At 47.5% G+C, this 15887-nt stretch overlaps 1 protein-coding gene, 1 long non-coding RNA gene and 1 other non-coding gene across 4 annotated transcripts in view; 2 read left to right on the forward strand and 1 right to left on the reverse strand.

Annotated features, from left to right (window-relative positions):
* Window positions 1-467: 467 nt before the first annotated feature.
* LOC142052191 (small nucleolar RNA SNORA31) lies at window positions 468-603 on the forward strand. Its single transcript, XR_012658761.1, has one exon. It is a non-coding gene; the product is annotated as a small nucleolar RNA SNORA31 (small nucleolar RNA).
* On the forward strand, window positions 468-9793 carry LOC142054553 (uncharacterized). Of its 2 annotated transcripts, none has more exons than XR_012659584.1 (6): window positions 468-840; window positions 4331-4451; window positions 5545-5631; window positions 7202-7354; window positions 8624-9384; window positions 9497-9793. It is a non-coding gene; the product is annotated as an uncharacterized LOC142054553 (long non-coding RNA). The 2 variants fall into 2 exon arrangements; XR_012659585.1 differs by lacking the exon at window positions 468-840 and adding an exon at window positions 1068-1207.
* Window positions 9695-15887, reverse strand: part of GTF2F2 (general transcription factor IIF subunit 2) — a 97092-nt gene continuing 90899 nt past the window's right edge. The window contains exon 9 of the mRNA XM_075087256.1: window positions 9695-10578. Coding sequence (XP_074943357.1) covers window positions 10459-10578 — 120 coding nt within the window. The 3' untranslated portion in view covers window positions 9695-10458. The remainder of the gene's footprint in view (window positions 10579-15887) is intronic.

Here is a 15887-nt window from a genome sequence, read left to right on the forward strand (position 1 = left end):
TATCTCTGGAAGATGCCAAAATTAATAAACCCAACTGTGGAGTACGTGCTACTTGAGCAGCGTGCTGGTTGAGCTGCCTTATCAGGCAAGGATGCTCGAGTCTGCCCTCAGTTGTAGTATGGCTTAGATTTAGGAGCATGGATGGAGGCAGCACTAGGCTACTGCCAGCACTCCATCTGAGCCCAGATAGTGGGAACATTGTGGAGAGGGGGTGAAATTACTAGCTTTTCCCAACATGGCCTGCCGGTGATACTGCATTCTCTGTATTTGGCAGCTATTCAGGAACAGATAACTAGAACTCAGTCAGGTTACAGGATTTGGGGTTTTTCTGTACTTGCCTTGCCCTCTCCTTGGGGAGAGGAGTGGTGGAGCAGCCTGCCTGTCCTAGGCTGATCACAAAGCAGGTGCATGTCCAGGCTGACCTGAGTATTTATAACTTCAGGTCCTGCTGTGTTCCTTGTTAGGAAATGCATCTGTCTGACAGACCTGGAGCAAACAGCCATTGCTCCTCTGGTTCTTGCTGAGATGCAACAATAACAGGTTCCTTGCGCTTTCTGCCTGCCTGACCTTGTGGCAGTCTGGATTGAATAAAGGAATACAGAGCCTCAACTGGGGCAAGGGGGTTTATGTTGCTGCTGACAATGCTGTTGTGTGTGCCTGAGCTGGGATGTTGCCTTGGACTGGAAGTTGTTAACTGGTAAAGATACCAGAGGTTAAGATGCTTGAGAGGGGAGGGCACGGCCCACTGCTAGCTGTTGGTCTGAGGCCTCGCACCTCCACTTCAGCAGAGTTGTGGCATCTTGGCTGTCTTGTGCCAGGTTTTGGCCCCGGGTGCTGGAGGTGCGTTTCTGTAGGGGTGAGATAAATGCAGCAGTGGGATGGGAGGAATGAGATAGTGTCTGTGGAGGTGGGAGTGGAGTGTGCCCTAGTTATCTTGGAGGTTCCTGTCTGGTTTAAACACACCCTATTTTAGTTCTGTGGGAGCTTCATTTACATATCTATTTTTTAAACTTTCCCAAGAAAGGTTCTTGGGCCAGCTGCGCTTCTGGCTGAGGTACAATTTTGGTGTAATCTGAGCAATGGAAAGTAATGCTCCTCTGCCATCACCCAATGGGGCTGAAAGGCAGGGAGGCAGGTTCAAAGCCTAAATAAAATCACTGTGAGCTGCTCTTGCTTTCCTTGCGGAGGATTTGTTTAACAGGGCCAGGTGAGGATGCTATCTTACCTTTCCCATTGCACCTGTGTTGAAAACCGGGAGCCCTAAAGGAAGGGAAGAGCAAGCACTTGCTTAGTTTGAGGCTTTTGCTTCTCAGTGGACTAAGTGTGGGCAGGGCAGTGCTTGCATGGCTTGCACGCGGCACCTGGTCTAATGCCCTTGGCTCCTGCTTCCAGTGAGTCAAAGCGTTAAAACCTGAGCAGAGCTGGGATGTGGGAGTGCAAGCAGCTCTTCCTCTGCCTGGCTGCTTGGCTAGTTACGCTGAGGCTGGGAACCCTGGGCACAAGCCTGGAGCAAATTGCTGTGCGGTGGCTGCGTACAAATGAGGAGGTGCTGCTTTGAAAAGCAAGTGCTTAAAAACATGATGAGCACAGCCTTGCTGTTTGGTTGAATGGCTCATGGCAAATTGTGCGCCATCCTGTCTGTACTCCAAGCTAACCGGGATATTTTAATTGGTGTGTGCAAACGTGCCTAACTAGTGGGCTACACACTCCTATTGGCTTCGTATGCTTTTCTGCATGGCGGAGCCTCTGCCGGGAAGTCTCCCTTCAGCCTGTTGTAGGAAAGTGTCAGTTCAAAGGCTTTGGAGATGCAGGATTTTGTTCCATTCGGCTCTCTGGTGAGCTGCAAGAGAAGTGGTTTGCTGCTGGCTGCACTGCGCTTCCCCAAAATGCATTGCCCCCTTCATTTTCTCAGGGAGAAGGGCAAGTCTTGCTGCTCTGTGGTGTCAAGCCTGCCAGGCACCAGGGAGGAGAGATTAAACCACACCTGATGATGGCAGGGAAGGACTGTGGTGGTGACAAGCAGTGATCTCAGCCACGCTGCCGTGGTAGCTGCCTGCAGTGGAGGCAGGGCGAGGGAAAGTCAGGATCCAGCTCCTCGTGTTGGGAGTTGCTACGTGCTGATAAGCGGGAGGCCCGTGGCCTGTAAATGCACTAGGCAACAGTCCGTGAAGTGATGCTGAGTCGGAAATGAAGTCTGTGTCCTCGCAACGCAATTCCTCCTCGTCTGGCCTCTCTTCGTTTCAAGTAGCTGTTTTCTGGGGCTGAAAAGCTAAAATTATCTGAAAAGGCAAAGCTTCATAGTGCTGTAACGCTACAGCTTTGGAGTTAGTAAATTGATAAAAATCCCCCATCGTAACAAATTACCCTGGTGCTGCTTAAACACAGCCTGAACCAAAGGACAGCTTTAAAACCTATCCCCATCTTGTTTTAAAACACATGCTTATCGGGCTTGTATCTCGCATTCCTGGGAAGATACTTTCCGTAGCTGGAAGGGCTGCGGACCTGGGAAGGAGCCAGATAGCTTTTTCCCCAAGCCTCACAGAGTGGGTTGAGGGGCTGGGTAGAAACATTTCCTCTGCTGGCTTGGGTCTCAGCCCCGTGTGGGGCCAGGAGGCTTCACCTGCACCCACCACCAGCTGGCTGCTGGCAGGGGAAAGAAGGCTGGTTCCTTGTAAAGGAGAAAAAGCCCTCCTCCCTCTTTAGTTTTGTATTTTTGTGGTTAAGGGAGTGATGTCTTTGGGCTGGAGGAAGCAGCTACTGTGCTGGGCACATGTCCCACGGTCCCCCTGGCCTTTTGCCTCCCCCTGCTCCACCGCTCCCCCTCAATGCCTGCTCTTTGTCTCAGTTTTGCTGCCCCAGCCCCCATCCACAAATCCACTTTTTCTTGCCCTCTCAAAGCATTCCTGCAGCACCTCCAGCCCACAGCCTGCGTGCAAGGGTTCAGCCACACGCTGGCAAAAAATCCCACCTCCAGCGGGCCAGTGACTGCTGCTGACATCCGGGCACTGCTACAGCAGCTTGTTGCTCCTTGGCCACCTGCTTTGAGGATAAATCATGCAGGGTTGGGGATGTTTGTGCAGCGGAGGGAACATCTGGTGTGCTGGGAGAGGTGCTGGTGGGGCCATGGGGAGCTGATACCCCCATTGCCCCCTCTTAGGTACCCAGCTGAGCCAGCCTGGCTCCAGCCCTTGGCTTTGTCCACTCAGCATGGGCAGGGCGTGGGTGCTGGAGCCCGCGTGGGCGATGGTCCTGGACCCTTGTGCAGCCCTCTGCTTGGCACAAGGAGGCAGAACCTGCAAAGGGAAAGTTTTTAATGAATGGGTGTAGGGAACAGAGTTGGGTTTTGTTTGGTTTTGTTTTGTTTTGTTTTAGTCCTTTTCACACGGTTTCGCTCAAGGCCAGGAGGGCCTTATCATAAGCTTAGGACATGGTTGTTGTCAGAGAAGTAAAATAAGATTATTTTTTTAAAAATATGTAGAAAAAAAATTTTTAAAAAGCTGCAACTTGCTTCCTTCCCTTAGTAAGTTTCTGACTGTTGAGCGGCTCGGGCCAACCCGCTGCCCCCCTGGCAGTGTTTTCAGTGACAGCTGTCTAGGGAGGATGCTTCAGCAATAGTATCTGCATCAAGATACCTCTGCTTTCTTGCATGCTGCTGCTGGCTTGGAGCAAGTATGACACCTCCCTTGGCTCCCATTGACCTCTGGCTATGCTTCAGCTCTGCAGCCACTTCCCTGGGATGCAGCTGCCATTGTAAACTGGGATGTTTTGCCCAGCACCAAGTAAATCTCCATGTCGCTGCTAGCCCACAGCAGGAGAGCAGCAGTTAAACACCGTGCTCATTTAGCTTGGAGATAAATGTCTCAGTAGGAGGGGAAAAAACCTAGCCAAACCTGAAAGTCTTTGCCATAAACAGCCCAAAATTCATTGCCAGGAGCGCAACTGTGCTGGTTTGTGGTTCCTGTGCCTTGGCTGCCTTTTGGTTGAAGCTGCAGCCGGAAGCTGTTTTGCCAAGATCACAGCCAAGTGGCTGTGGCCAGGGCTGGGGGCCCAGGGGAGCTTTTTTTTTGGTGCCAGCAAATGCTGGTAACCTTGGAAGTGTGTTATGCAGGAGTGTGGCCAGATGTTGTTAAGGGTGTGTGTAGCTGCTGGGTGTTTGGAGCCATTAGAGCTGCATTCATCACCTTCCACTTTTAGCAGAAAGGAGCCAAAGCACCCTTAAACTGATACCAGGAGGCCTTTTAAGCCTATTTTGGTACGTGATACAAACTTCGCCAATGAGGCAGTGGCTAAGCACGATGAGAAAAACTGATGAGTAATCGTTTCTCCGCAGCCGTCTTGTTATCCTGGGAGCCAACAACTTGGATTCACCTCCCTGTCTGCGACCAGCAGCAGCAGGAGGAAGCACGGCTGGCATTTTGGAGAGCAGCCCCTTTCTTCCCGTTCTCAGCAAGGTGCGGGCACCCCAGCAGCCATGCCAAAGCAACACAGCTGTTTGATTTTTATAGGGAATGTCCAAAAACATCGATGTCCAGAGAGGATTTAAGAATTGGCTTCCCAAATTCTTTGTAATTGAGAAGCTGGGAAAAGGCCATGTAAAGCTGGCTGCTCTCTCCCCGCTCACCATGGATGCTCAGCTGGCCAAACCCCACTGTTTGCTACTGGAATTGTCTGGTTCAAGGGCTGAGATTAATTTTCTTTAACTACAGCTGTATCTGCACCTGAGCTGGGCACCTTCGGCCCCTCCAGTCCAGGCAGGATGGGATGATTTCTCTGCCTCCTGCAGCTGTGCAGTTGCTGTAGGCTGCAGCAATAAAACGGCCTCCAGCTGCTGGCATTTGGTCAAGCTGCCCATAAAAAGCATTTAAGGGGCTGGCATAGCCCCTCACCCATCGGCTTTGGCTGCCCTGGCCCAGTGGCTACCTCTTGGCAGCACATGCTGTCCACTTTACATGTTGTCATAGGGCTATGAGTGCTTTGACCCCTATAAATGCACCCGATTTTTAAGCCGAATGGCCAAGATAGCAGTTGCCTGCAAGTAGAAGGGTTCTGTGTTCATGGCCGCCTTGCTTACTGCAGGCCAGGCAGCTTTGGGAAGGACATGAAGGAAGAAGATCCCGTAGCTGGGGGTGCCTGAGCTGGTGGACCCTGCACGGACGCAGCCCTCACTGCTTGCAGCCTCTCCTGTCACTGGAGTATAAATAGCCTCTATCCAGGGCTGGGCTTGGCCGGGTGGTGGAGGGAGGCTTTTCAGGAATCCACGTGGGGTTTTATGTGAGCCTCTCTGGGGAAAAAAAAAAACAACAGAACCAAAAAAACACCATGACCTTAAATTAGATGTGTAAAGCCCACGATGGGCCGGTCTCATTTTCCTCCCCCAGTGCTATCAACCCTCCCATCACAGACCGGTGGGGGCAGCTGGACGGGTGCAGGCACAGACCCAGGCAGCCGAGGAAGGACTCTCCATTGTTTCCTTCATTGCTTTTAATCAAGGCTTTGCCCTTGCCTGTTCCGCTGGCTCTCTGTACTTGCTTATCTGTCTCACAGCTGCTCAAGGCCTTCCCTGCCTCCTGGAGGTGTTCGGGGTCCCGTGGAAATCCCACTCTCGAGAACGAGCTCCAGACGTACAACTAGGTAATGGAGTAGAGGTGAAAAGAAATAGTCATTCCCTTCCTTTCAAGATTGAAAGCCAAACACTGCAGCTTCCCCCTTTTCATATTTATTTGCCTGTAACTGCAAACGCACCAGCTGCAAAAAGCCCAGACCCCCGTGTGACACTGTCAGGAGCAGAAAGCCCCCTCAGCTGGCTGCGCTTCTCCAAGGGACACATTTTGGCTGAGGTACTCCTAAGACTAGTACGACCAGTGCCAAGCAGCTCCTTGTGCTGAGCTTTGCTGAGCTGGGAAGAACAGGGTTGCTCTAAGTTCAGCTGCGGGTGCTTGAATCTTGCCCATCACGCAAGCCCGAGGTGCGGTTAGCTGAAGCGATGCTCACTGGCACCTGTGTTCATTGACCTCTCTGGCTTATGGGTGCCCTGTGCTCCCCATTCAAAGCTATTTACCAATTCCCTATTCCAAAATGCAATGAATTCCAAAATATTTGCCTTTGATGAGAACTGAGGGTGGACAAGTTTGACCTGCTTGAACCAGAAAAGAGATGCGAACCTTAAGACACCTGCTGTGGCACTGGGTGCTGCGCTCTTCTGGAAAGGGCCTTTTTTGAGCTTTTCTGTTAGAGTTTGTCATCTTTGCGCAAATAATTAAATACACACAGAGAAAGGGTGACCCCACAGCCTGGTAACAATGCATAGGAGAGCCAAAAAAAAGAGGCCTCCAGTCCTGCCATCGGTATGAGAAATAGGACAGGTTGTACCCAGCCACAGCTCTTTGAAAAGCTCAAGAAGCAGAGTGATCTTCCAGGTGAGCCTGGAGCAGCAGCTCAGCCCTGATACGGTATTAGCAAGAATAACGGTTTGTTAGAAATCAATAAATACAGTGACTAATGAAAAATGCCATCCTGGCAACAGGGACATGTGAACGTGGGTGGGCATAGCTGACACACGCAGGAGGTACGTTCAGCTGGAGCCAACTCCAAGCAGCTGGCGAAGACAATACGTAGCTGACTCAAAGCATGGCTGACCTCTAGGGAGCACCCACTGAGATCAAAGCAGCTAGTGACCACCGATCCCACTGCGAGCTCTGTGTCAAAGGTGCGGTGTCGGCAGCAGAGGTCTTGTAGCCACATCATTTTTTGCCAGTCCGCAGCTAATATTCACGCTTTGTACTCTGCCCCCATTCCTCATGCAGCCCTGCCTGTCCCACCAGCAGTCTCCGGGCTGGCTGTAGGCAGGGCTGCAGAGGTGGCTGGCAGCAGCAGAGGCAGGCAGATGTTTACAGCTGGTGGGGAGGGAAGCAGGGCAGCACTGGGACCAGCCTGACCCATGCTGGGTTCAAATCCACCCTCCTTCCTCACGTAGCAGTGGCAGCCGCCGGGCTCGCTCCTTCTCACCCATTCGCAGCCCACAGGCACGGGGGTGTCTCTCCTGGGGCAGCCGCATCACTACCACCTTGCATCAGCTCAGGCCTGTGTCTGTACCAACGGGGTTTACAGAGTATAAAATTTCTGATGACTCAAAGAACTGGTCATTTGGGAGAAGTAATGCTACAGAGTCGATGTGCTTTTAATTTCATTTAATGGCATTTAGCACATTGATACTTCTGCTGCGCCTGTGGGACCCGCTCATGGACCAATGTTTCGACCACTGATAGTGACGAACATCCGCACAAGCAGAGTTCAGCAGTAAGCAGAGACAGCAGCACATGGGAAGACCAGCAGGGAGTCGGTGTTCATCACTGCTGTGAGTTCAGAGTTTAAATTAATCCAAATGTGGGGGCCAAGGAATCAGACTTGAATGCCTACAAGCCGCCTCCGCCTCCTCTCTTTCGGCAGACGGCAACCCTGCTAACAGCACTTGCGTAAGGTCCCCTTGCAGAGCAAGCGGAGCAGAGCTGGCGAGTTTTTGCTGGTTGTTACATGCTGGATCCCAATGAGGTTGCCCCAGTGCTAAATCATTATATCACAGCCTCACATGAAATTAGAGCAGTCCTGCAGTAGCTTGAATTATTGCAGAAGGGAGAATGTGGGGGCCGTAGCAGCGTGTCTACCCTGCTGCTTCTGACTCCAGGGTGGTTTGTGCTGCAAGACCCCGTGGCTTGGCGATGACCAGCAAACGGCACCTAACAACTCCACCTTCACTGTGTGCTCCCTCTGGGCAGGGGGCAGCAGGGTCCTTGTACGCACAGCGCAGGGCCCAGGGTCAGCACAGGAGAGCATCTTTCATCCTCTTGGTCAGCACCCCTGTGGGCTTGTAGTGCCTTTCTCTCATGCCACGTGGATTTTGTGGCTGCTCTTGGGGCTAAAACTCCAGTTGCACACTAACAAGCTAGAAAGCCTTCAAAATCATGCAGGAAGCAGAAAAAAAATGCTTCACGAGCTGCCTTGCTTCTAGACTGTCCGCTGGATGTCTTGGCTTAGTTTATCCTGGCGTAACGTTTCCCAGTTGTTTTTTGAATAGAGTTTCCTCATTGTCCCGCTCCCCTTTTGCCTTGAAAACTGGTGCTGCTCCAGAGAAGGCTGCAAGTGAAAGGGGGCATCTTGGCTTTCGTCGACCTTTCTGTTGCTCATTGGTTGAAAACTCCACTGCTCGTTTACTTCTAGAACTCTCCATGTTTTTAATGATGCCCATAATTTTTTTGTAAAAAACATAAAACCTATAATAAAATGGCATGCTCTCTACACTTTCCATTACTCCTAAGTAAAGCCTATTTACCCTGTCCAAAGGCACTCTGCAGATCCATAAACCTACTTTACTTAGATCTTCTGGCATTTCGTTCTATGTTCCTCTCAACTGAAGACAAACTGTAGCAGTTTGCCACTGAAGCAGTAAACTCACATAAAACCCAAAATACAAGCAGATCCAAAATACTTTCCTGCTAAGCTAATCCTGCTGGGGATCCCACTAAAGGTGACCTTTTCCCTCTGCAATGGCACGGTCATTTTTACCTGTGGTGCTGAATTACAACACTACTAAATTAGGATTGCATGGCTTTCCCTTGCTTGGTTTTAGAAGATCACATGAGGAACACAAGGGAGAAGCTGACCTAGACTTTCTAGGTACCTTAACTGCTCAAACAGGACACGAATCCAACAGAGGAGCCCAGCTCATGAAACGCAAGAGTTCTCATCCGACATGGTTCTGAATGCAAGTCTCTGGATGAGTCGAATAGCACGAGGAGGACAGCAATGTGTGCAGGGTCTGGTAATTGCTGGGGAACACATGTACCTTAGCAAGACGTGAAGGCTGACTTCCTGGGTTCCTCTCAGCATCCTCAGTTATCTCCTGCAGCCATTAGCAAGCCGGGTCCTGCTTGTAAAGCCTGAGGAGACAGGAGTCAATGGCGATATTTACGAAAGCACACACACATCCCTGAACGTGATCTGCTCTTCAGAAAGAACTATCTTCTCGGTAGTCCACCTCCTATAGTCCACCTCATAGGAACTGGACACTTCATGCCATGGGAAGCTGAGCACCAGCAGGAGGTGTTATCTGTAGAGGGATACCTACACAAACAATTCTAGAAAAAATGAATAAAGCAAAATTAAAATGTGACTTATGCATAAGGGGTCAGAATTGTTTTACAAGCCTCCGAAGGCATTTGATCCCCCTCTGAACCTTTCACTGCTTCCAAGTGGACCAATAATCAAATGTTTGCTTTTTCATGCAGACGTATGATTTTCCTAGTGTGTGCAGAAGTGATGCGCACATCTGAAAGACCTAAGGGAATGTGAAAGTTGTGCTATAAACCTCACCACCTGCTTCATTTACAGGTAAACTAATGATTTTTTTCCACTCTGTTTTCTTTACTCTTTTACTAACATAAAAGCTTTGAGAATATAATTAAATAGTCCCGTCCCACCTCCCGCCCTGCTCTCTCCACAGAGGATGCTGAATGGACAGCTCTTGAAGTGTGAATTTCAAAAACACGGGAACAGAGACACGGCTACATTAAGGAATCTTCCCCAAAACACACAGAAACCCAGTGGCAAAGCCAGCAATGAAAACATGGCTTGGAAAAAACCTTTATACTTACGCTATATAATCACATGTGTTCAGTAAATAATGTAGAACATTGCATGGTACAAATTAAAATAACGCTTTTATTGATATGCTTAAACATAAAACATAGGTAACATCATAAAAAACAAAGAAAAGATAAACCTATTCCTTGATGTACCTAACAGACAGAAATGTCTTTTTTTTTTCCTCAGTAATCACCTGGGGGGACTGTCGTCTTCCCACTGACCTGTGTATCAAACAGCTTTTGTTTTATGGGTTTTTAACTGTCCTGATTTGTTCCCATGGAGTCTAAGGACTGTGATGAGCACCGTGGTTGTGGCTGTTTTTCCTAAAGCCTGATCCTAAAATGAGCGTCTGTCCGTTCCACCCAAACACTGCACAAAGGGCTGTGCACCTTCCAGATGAAGCCCTGACAGATCCCAGCAGAAGTGAGGGTATCATCCTGGTTCTGCTGGAATGCAAAACCACAAAGTTATGGGTTCCTCTAGGACACGTTTTCCTTCAAAGTTATTGAGGCTTGGAAAAGCCACAAAGCTACCAAGAAAAAGTAAGATCAGAACTCAAAAGATTTCTAATAAAGATCAATCCAATACAAGTTTATTCTATAAATATTGTTTTTCCTGTCAAAAGACAAAACACTTATAGAAACGTACAAGAAATATTCCTTGGAAAAAAAATTAAGCTACGGAAAATCACAAAGTATCAGCTGCTTTAATTTAACTTGAACCTTGCAGAATTGCGCTGTGCTCAGTCGTGTCTGTAAACCCACCACAGTTCCCTCAGTGCAATCACTCTAATTCTCTCTTGCTTTGTAAATGCATTTGTTAATCACTCTTGTCCTCTCCCTGGTAGTGTCTGTATTCTGGCTTCAGCTCCCATGTGTTTTTGTGGGTCCCCTTCACGTTGTAGATGCCTATTTCTCTTAAAATTTCTTTCAAGTATATCTGAAAGGAAACAAAAATTCAAATTATACAGGCAGGCAATTACCACAGTTCCTACAAGACATCTCGCGGTCGGCTCGATCACATCAACTCGGTTCATAAAAACGATGCAGCGGACAGCAAGGTTGGCTCATCGGCACTAACTTGCACAATAATGACTCTGTGATAAGACTTCAACCCCCAGGCGCCAACGGGGATTAGAGCAGCCCAGGGGTAATGCCGGCGCAAGCCCCCAGGGCAGGAGCTCCGGAGCCCCAGGGGTGACTGCTCCTGGGCAGTCCCTGCGCAGCCCTGCCGGGGTGCAGAGAGGCAGGTACTAGCTAGATGGGTGCTCCACGGGCTGCCGAAACAAAGCTCCCAGCGCCTCTGGTAAGGCGATGCTGAGCTTACTGCAGACCTACAGCAGTAGCACCTACCCCACGGATGAGCTAGCGGAGACGCCCCACAGCTCCTGTCTCAAGATGGGCACGTGCAAAATCCAAGGGCTGAGATATGCCCGATGTACCCCGAGTATCAGATGTACAGCTGGTCTAAAAATCTGTGCGCTGTTACATGGCTGTGGGGGAGCGGGTACGCGGATAGGCTTTCTGCCCTGGGAGCTCGCTGCCGCCACAGACAGCGAGCTGCGCGGGTGGCCGCTGTGCACGAGGGGCTCTGCGGGGCGGTGGGACACGGCCACTGTGCGGGGCTGTACATCACACATCTTCCTCCTGCTGGAATTTCTCCACCTGAGTTAAAAGCTCTTGGCTTTTTGTCTTGCTTGGCCTGTGATTATCTTGAAACTCCCTGCCTTATTCGGATCCCATCGAAGCCCCAAGCTGCTGGTTATCATGCCATTTTGCAAAGCTTTAAGCATTTTGTTATGGCCTCATTTCTAGAGGAGAGCTGAGTAGGTGCCAGAGAATTTTCTAATACTTTCAAATATTAAGGCTAGGAAGACAAATTAAAAAAAAAAAACCACAAGCAAAGCTATGATACCAGTACTATAACCTTTGGCACAAAACAGCTCACTAATATCACCCTCCTTTACTCTTTATAATAAACGCCAGTAATTTTTTTCATTTTTTTAAAGAGCCATTTGCCTGCTTGTTTGTTTAAATATTAATCGGGACTGACTTGAGAGGATTGCCATGGCAACTGCAGACCACAGTTTAAGAATCCCCACATTAAATTCATAATTGCTTTAGTTTGAGGAATTTAATCCTCCCTGAGTGCATATATTGAACTGGAGTTACTGCAACCCTAGTATTTTCTGTATCTACAGTTCCACTAAGCACAAATATCAACATACTCCAATTAATTAAAAAGCAAATACTTGTTGATGCCATAGGGAAAAAAGAAAGGCTCATTGCCCAGTCTCTTCCTTATATTCTTCCAATTTTTTTTTGCTAAATGGAAGGATTGGGAAATAAATAAAAAGTATGTTCTCAGTCAGTAAAAAAAGTCTCTTTCAGAGAATCTGATGATTACTCCCTCCCCAGGTACACATCAAAAATTAACAAAGCAAAAAAAATCCAGATCCCACACTAATGACGATACTTCATTTGGATTCATGTAGCAAAATTATTCTTAAAAACCTATCTCAAAGCAATGAGGGGTGTTTGTCCAACAAGTAAGAAAGATGACCGTAACAGACTGCATATACAAACTAGTTTCTTAGGGTCTTTTCTTTAAGCAGAGCAGCTGCGTGCAGGAGCCATGAGCGGGGAGTTCATTTAGCACTGTGGGGACGGCTCTTCGGTCTCTGAGGGTGCACGATGCAAACCCCAGCAGGTGGCAGCAGGAGATCAATATACATCCCTTAGCAGACCTTTCCACATCTCATCTATTGCAGAGATGCTGTCATTATTTGAGAGTCAGGTACCCAAGATGAATGTACTCGCTACAACAGCAATCAGTGCGCAAACGCTTTTGTACGGCGACACTCCTGTGGCGCAGTGCATTTCTTTAAACGGTGATGAAAGCAGGTGAAAAAGCGATTTCTGCATGGGTACGTGTAGCTGTGTATGCCTGCATATCCGCTGCTTTGTTTGCAATCCTTCTGTGCATGTACACGAGGTGGCTTTCAGTAGTGTCACTGACAGACACTTCAAGAGATGGCAGAGTGGGTGGAAGAAACACTCAGATTCAAGGTTAAATTTCCGCTCTAGATCACACGGACAGATTAATGAGAATTGGGAAAAACAAATATAATTGCTCTTCGCTCTATGAAGTACATCCATATGCAGTTCCTGGCCTGACAGACCTAGTCTGCATCTGGGAAGCCAGGTCACAAGGTGTGACGATGCCGCCGGGCTCAGGCAGAACAAAACCGCTACGGCTCCATGGTCCACGGCTCCTGGCTGCTCGCTGCTGTTCAGTGGCAGAACCTTTGGGTGACATTTTGCAGGAGGCAGTTCTCACCTCTCACTACGTGCTCGCGTCTCCAAACCACCCACCCAGTAAAAAGAAGGTTACTTTTATTTTCAACTAGTTTTCAGAGCCAATTCCCCAGGCAGTTCTGCTTCTCTCTGGGCAAAACTTCCAAGAGTTTTGATTCAACAGCATAACAAAACGGAACAAACCCAACCCGAGCTGAACAGCAAGGTGCCACAAGTAAGGGCACTTCAAGCTGTGACCATGAACTGCAGCAGCTGAGGATTTGCAACATATTCCTATTTGCCATCTCCACTACAGGGGGAAACAAGGAGCACTGGTTTTAGGGAAGGCAGCTGAGAGTGTTCACCCCAAAAAAATCATTCTCTGTGCACAGACAATGCTCAGCTGTTGGAGCTTTTAGACAATTACAGATCAGGGGTAATCCTGCTGTATCGTACCGTACTTGAGAGCAAGTGGCTTGATGAGATGAGTTCAGGGGACATTATGATTTTTCCTGCAGGATCACCACTTCTCCTTCCAGAAACCTCCACCTGGGTCTGGGTTGTGCCAGGCTGGCCTACACATCTGGAGGCGTACCACTCAGTCTGACACTCTATCATCAAGAGAACCCCCCCTTCCTCCAGTGATGCCAAATACTGAAGTTTAGAGCCTGGTGAGCACTAATCAGGGGCCCACAACTTCTTCTCAGAAAGGGATTCAATATGCTTATATACATATAATTCTAACACAGTGCTAACCTGTAGGTAATCTGTTTGTACATTTAAGGCATCCTCTGCTCCGTCACACCTTCCCTCATGATTTTTTCCATAAAAAGTGAAATGCTATTATAGAATTATGGGATAAAAAATTCTGACAGAGGAGTTAACTTCCAAGCTCTGAAAACCCTTCTGAAACTTTGAGGGGGAAAAAAAAACCCCCACCGTATTTAGGACAAACATTACTTAAAGCTGAAATAGAAGAAGAAACTGCAAACAATCTACCCCATTTTGAAAAAATACAGTTCATATTAGACCACTGGTTCCATTCTTCACAAATATTTGATTGCTCACATAAAAAGCATATTATGTTCTCAGCCATGAAGTCCAAATCTAGAATTACTTCAGTATTTCCAGGGAGCATTCGGTATTTACATCTGGGTAGGTGGCAACAGATTTGCCTACTACTGCAAATTGTTATCTTTCATTAAAAAAGAAAAACAAATAAAGCCAGGTTTCTTAATATAACAGTAGTTTGCATTCAGAATAGACTTGCTTTGTGATTTAACGATTGCAAAATAAAGATGGCAGCAATTTCCGGTGTAACATGCAACATATTCTGTAGCAAGGGTTTAATTTACTATTTACATTTACCATTACATAAGAAAAATACCCACATTTATTTGTTACCTCACTATCAAATATGTTAATTCCCTTAGAGAAATGTATTTTAAATATTATTAGCCAGTGATGTAAGCACCTTGAACTTAATTTTAACGGGAGCTGAGGAGACAGCAGCAGCAGCAATTTTTTTTCCTCGTGTCTGAAAATAACCTCAACATTTAGAAACTCAGAGGAGAAATTACATACCCAGACAATCTTAGAAACTCTGACAGAAAATAAAGCAGTGAGCACTCAGCAGAGATTAATTAGCAGCCATCCTCTGTACCGCACGGGGAAAGCATGCCTCTTCACCTGTTGGCATTTTATTTTTTTTTGTCAGGTATAGCTGCTCTGCAAAGAATAAAGTCACGGTGGGCATTAGCATCAGATACTTTCTTTTCAGAAAAAAAACCCAAAAGGTGCACACCAGAGGTTGAAGTTTGCAGCATCAGGAATGCTTACACACGGAGTGAACACCAGCTGAGCAGCAGGAACCAAGGGATAGTATTTTTAAATGGAAATGGATGCTGTTAGCAACTCCCTACGGAAGTTTTTAATGGGAGCCCAGATAGGAAATCAGGATAGCTTTAGCTGAAGGGTAGATGACATAATGAAAGGTAGTTTTGAATTTATCAGCATACTGCCCACCCAGGCAATGAAAAAGGGCATCAGGAAGAGGATTTTGGTCACTTATTTTCTCAGGATATCCGGGTCTGAGGAAGCTGGCTGGCCAGCAACATCTACGGCAAAACCATGGCTGGGAATGAACACGAAACCCCTAACTCTCGCACACAGCTTGAAGCTAAGACTGCACAGCCCGCTCAGGGGAAGAGGGTTTAATGGTTTGATTAATCTCAGGAGCCCTATGGGACTTCTAGCCATCAGCAGAGAGACTCAAATAAGAAACACAGATGCAAAATATTGCCCAAATAACATGTGATGTTGGGAAAAATTAGTCTACAATTTCCTTTTAACGTATCTGTGTTACTACAATAGTTGAAAAAAACAAAAGGGCTAGATTTGCTGCCATGAAAGTACACAGCACAGATCTACTATGCTACGGGCAGAATATATTCAGCAGCATATGATGACAGCAGAGGTATATAGACAGGCATAGAAATTAATCACAAATGTAACAGAAGTATTCATGTGAGGTATTTTGCTCTATACATCTGATAACTACCCTATATATCTAATCCTTAGGGCACCAACTAAGACAAAAATTGGATTAATCTTGCCCAACTTTTGGTGCTTAATGAAGAAACTTCTGTCAGAAGCACAGCTCTTCCAGGCTCCTCTGAGCTGATGCAGAGAGACAGGTACATTCAAGAAGTAAATCACATCAAAGGAGGAAGAAAACTTTTGTTCTCCCATGGCTTCAGTGGGAGTTGTGGGTAACTATTTCTAGCTGAAGTCGTGCTAGACGGGATAAATCTGCACCTACTTACATTCAAAGTGATCGAGATAGTGACTGTCACACCTATCTCTTAAAAAAAAAACCTTAACATTTTCTTGCTACTCCCTCCATATCTTCCTCCTATTCCTTCCTCCTCCTCAGCTCCCATGATCCACACA

Source organism: Phalacrocorax aristotelis, chromosome 1, assembly GCF_949628215.1.
Source record: "Phalacrocorax aristotelis chromosome 1, bGulAri2.1, whole genome shotgun sequence".
Taxonomy (NCBI): Eukaryota; Metazoa; Chordata; class Aves; order Suliformes; family Phalacrocoracidae; genus Phalacrocorax; species Phalacrocorax aristotelis.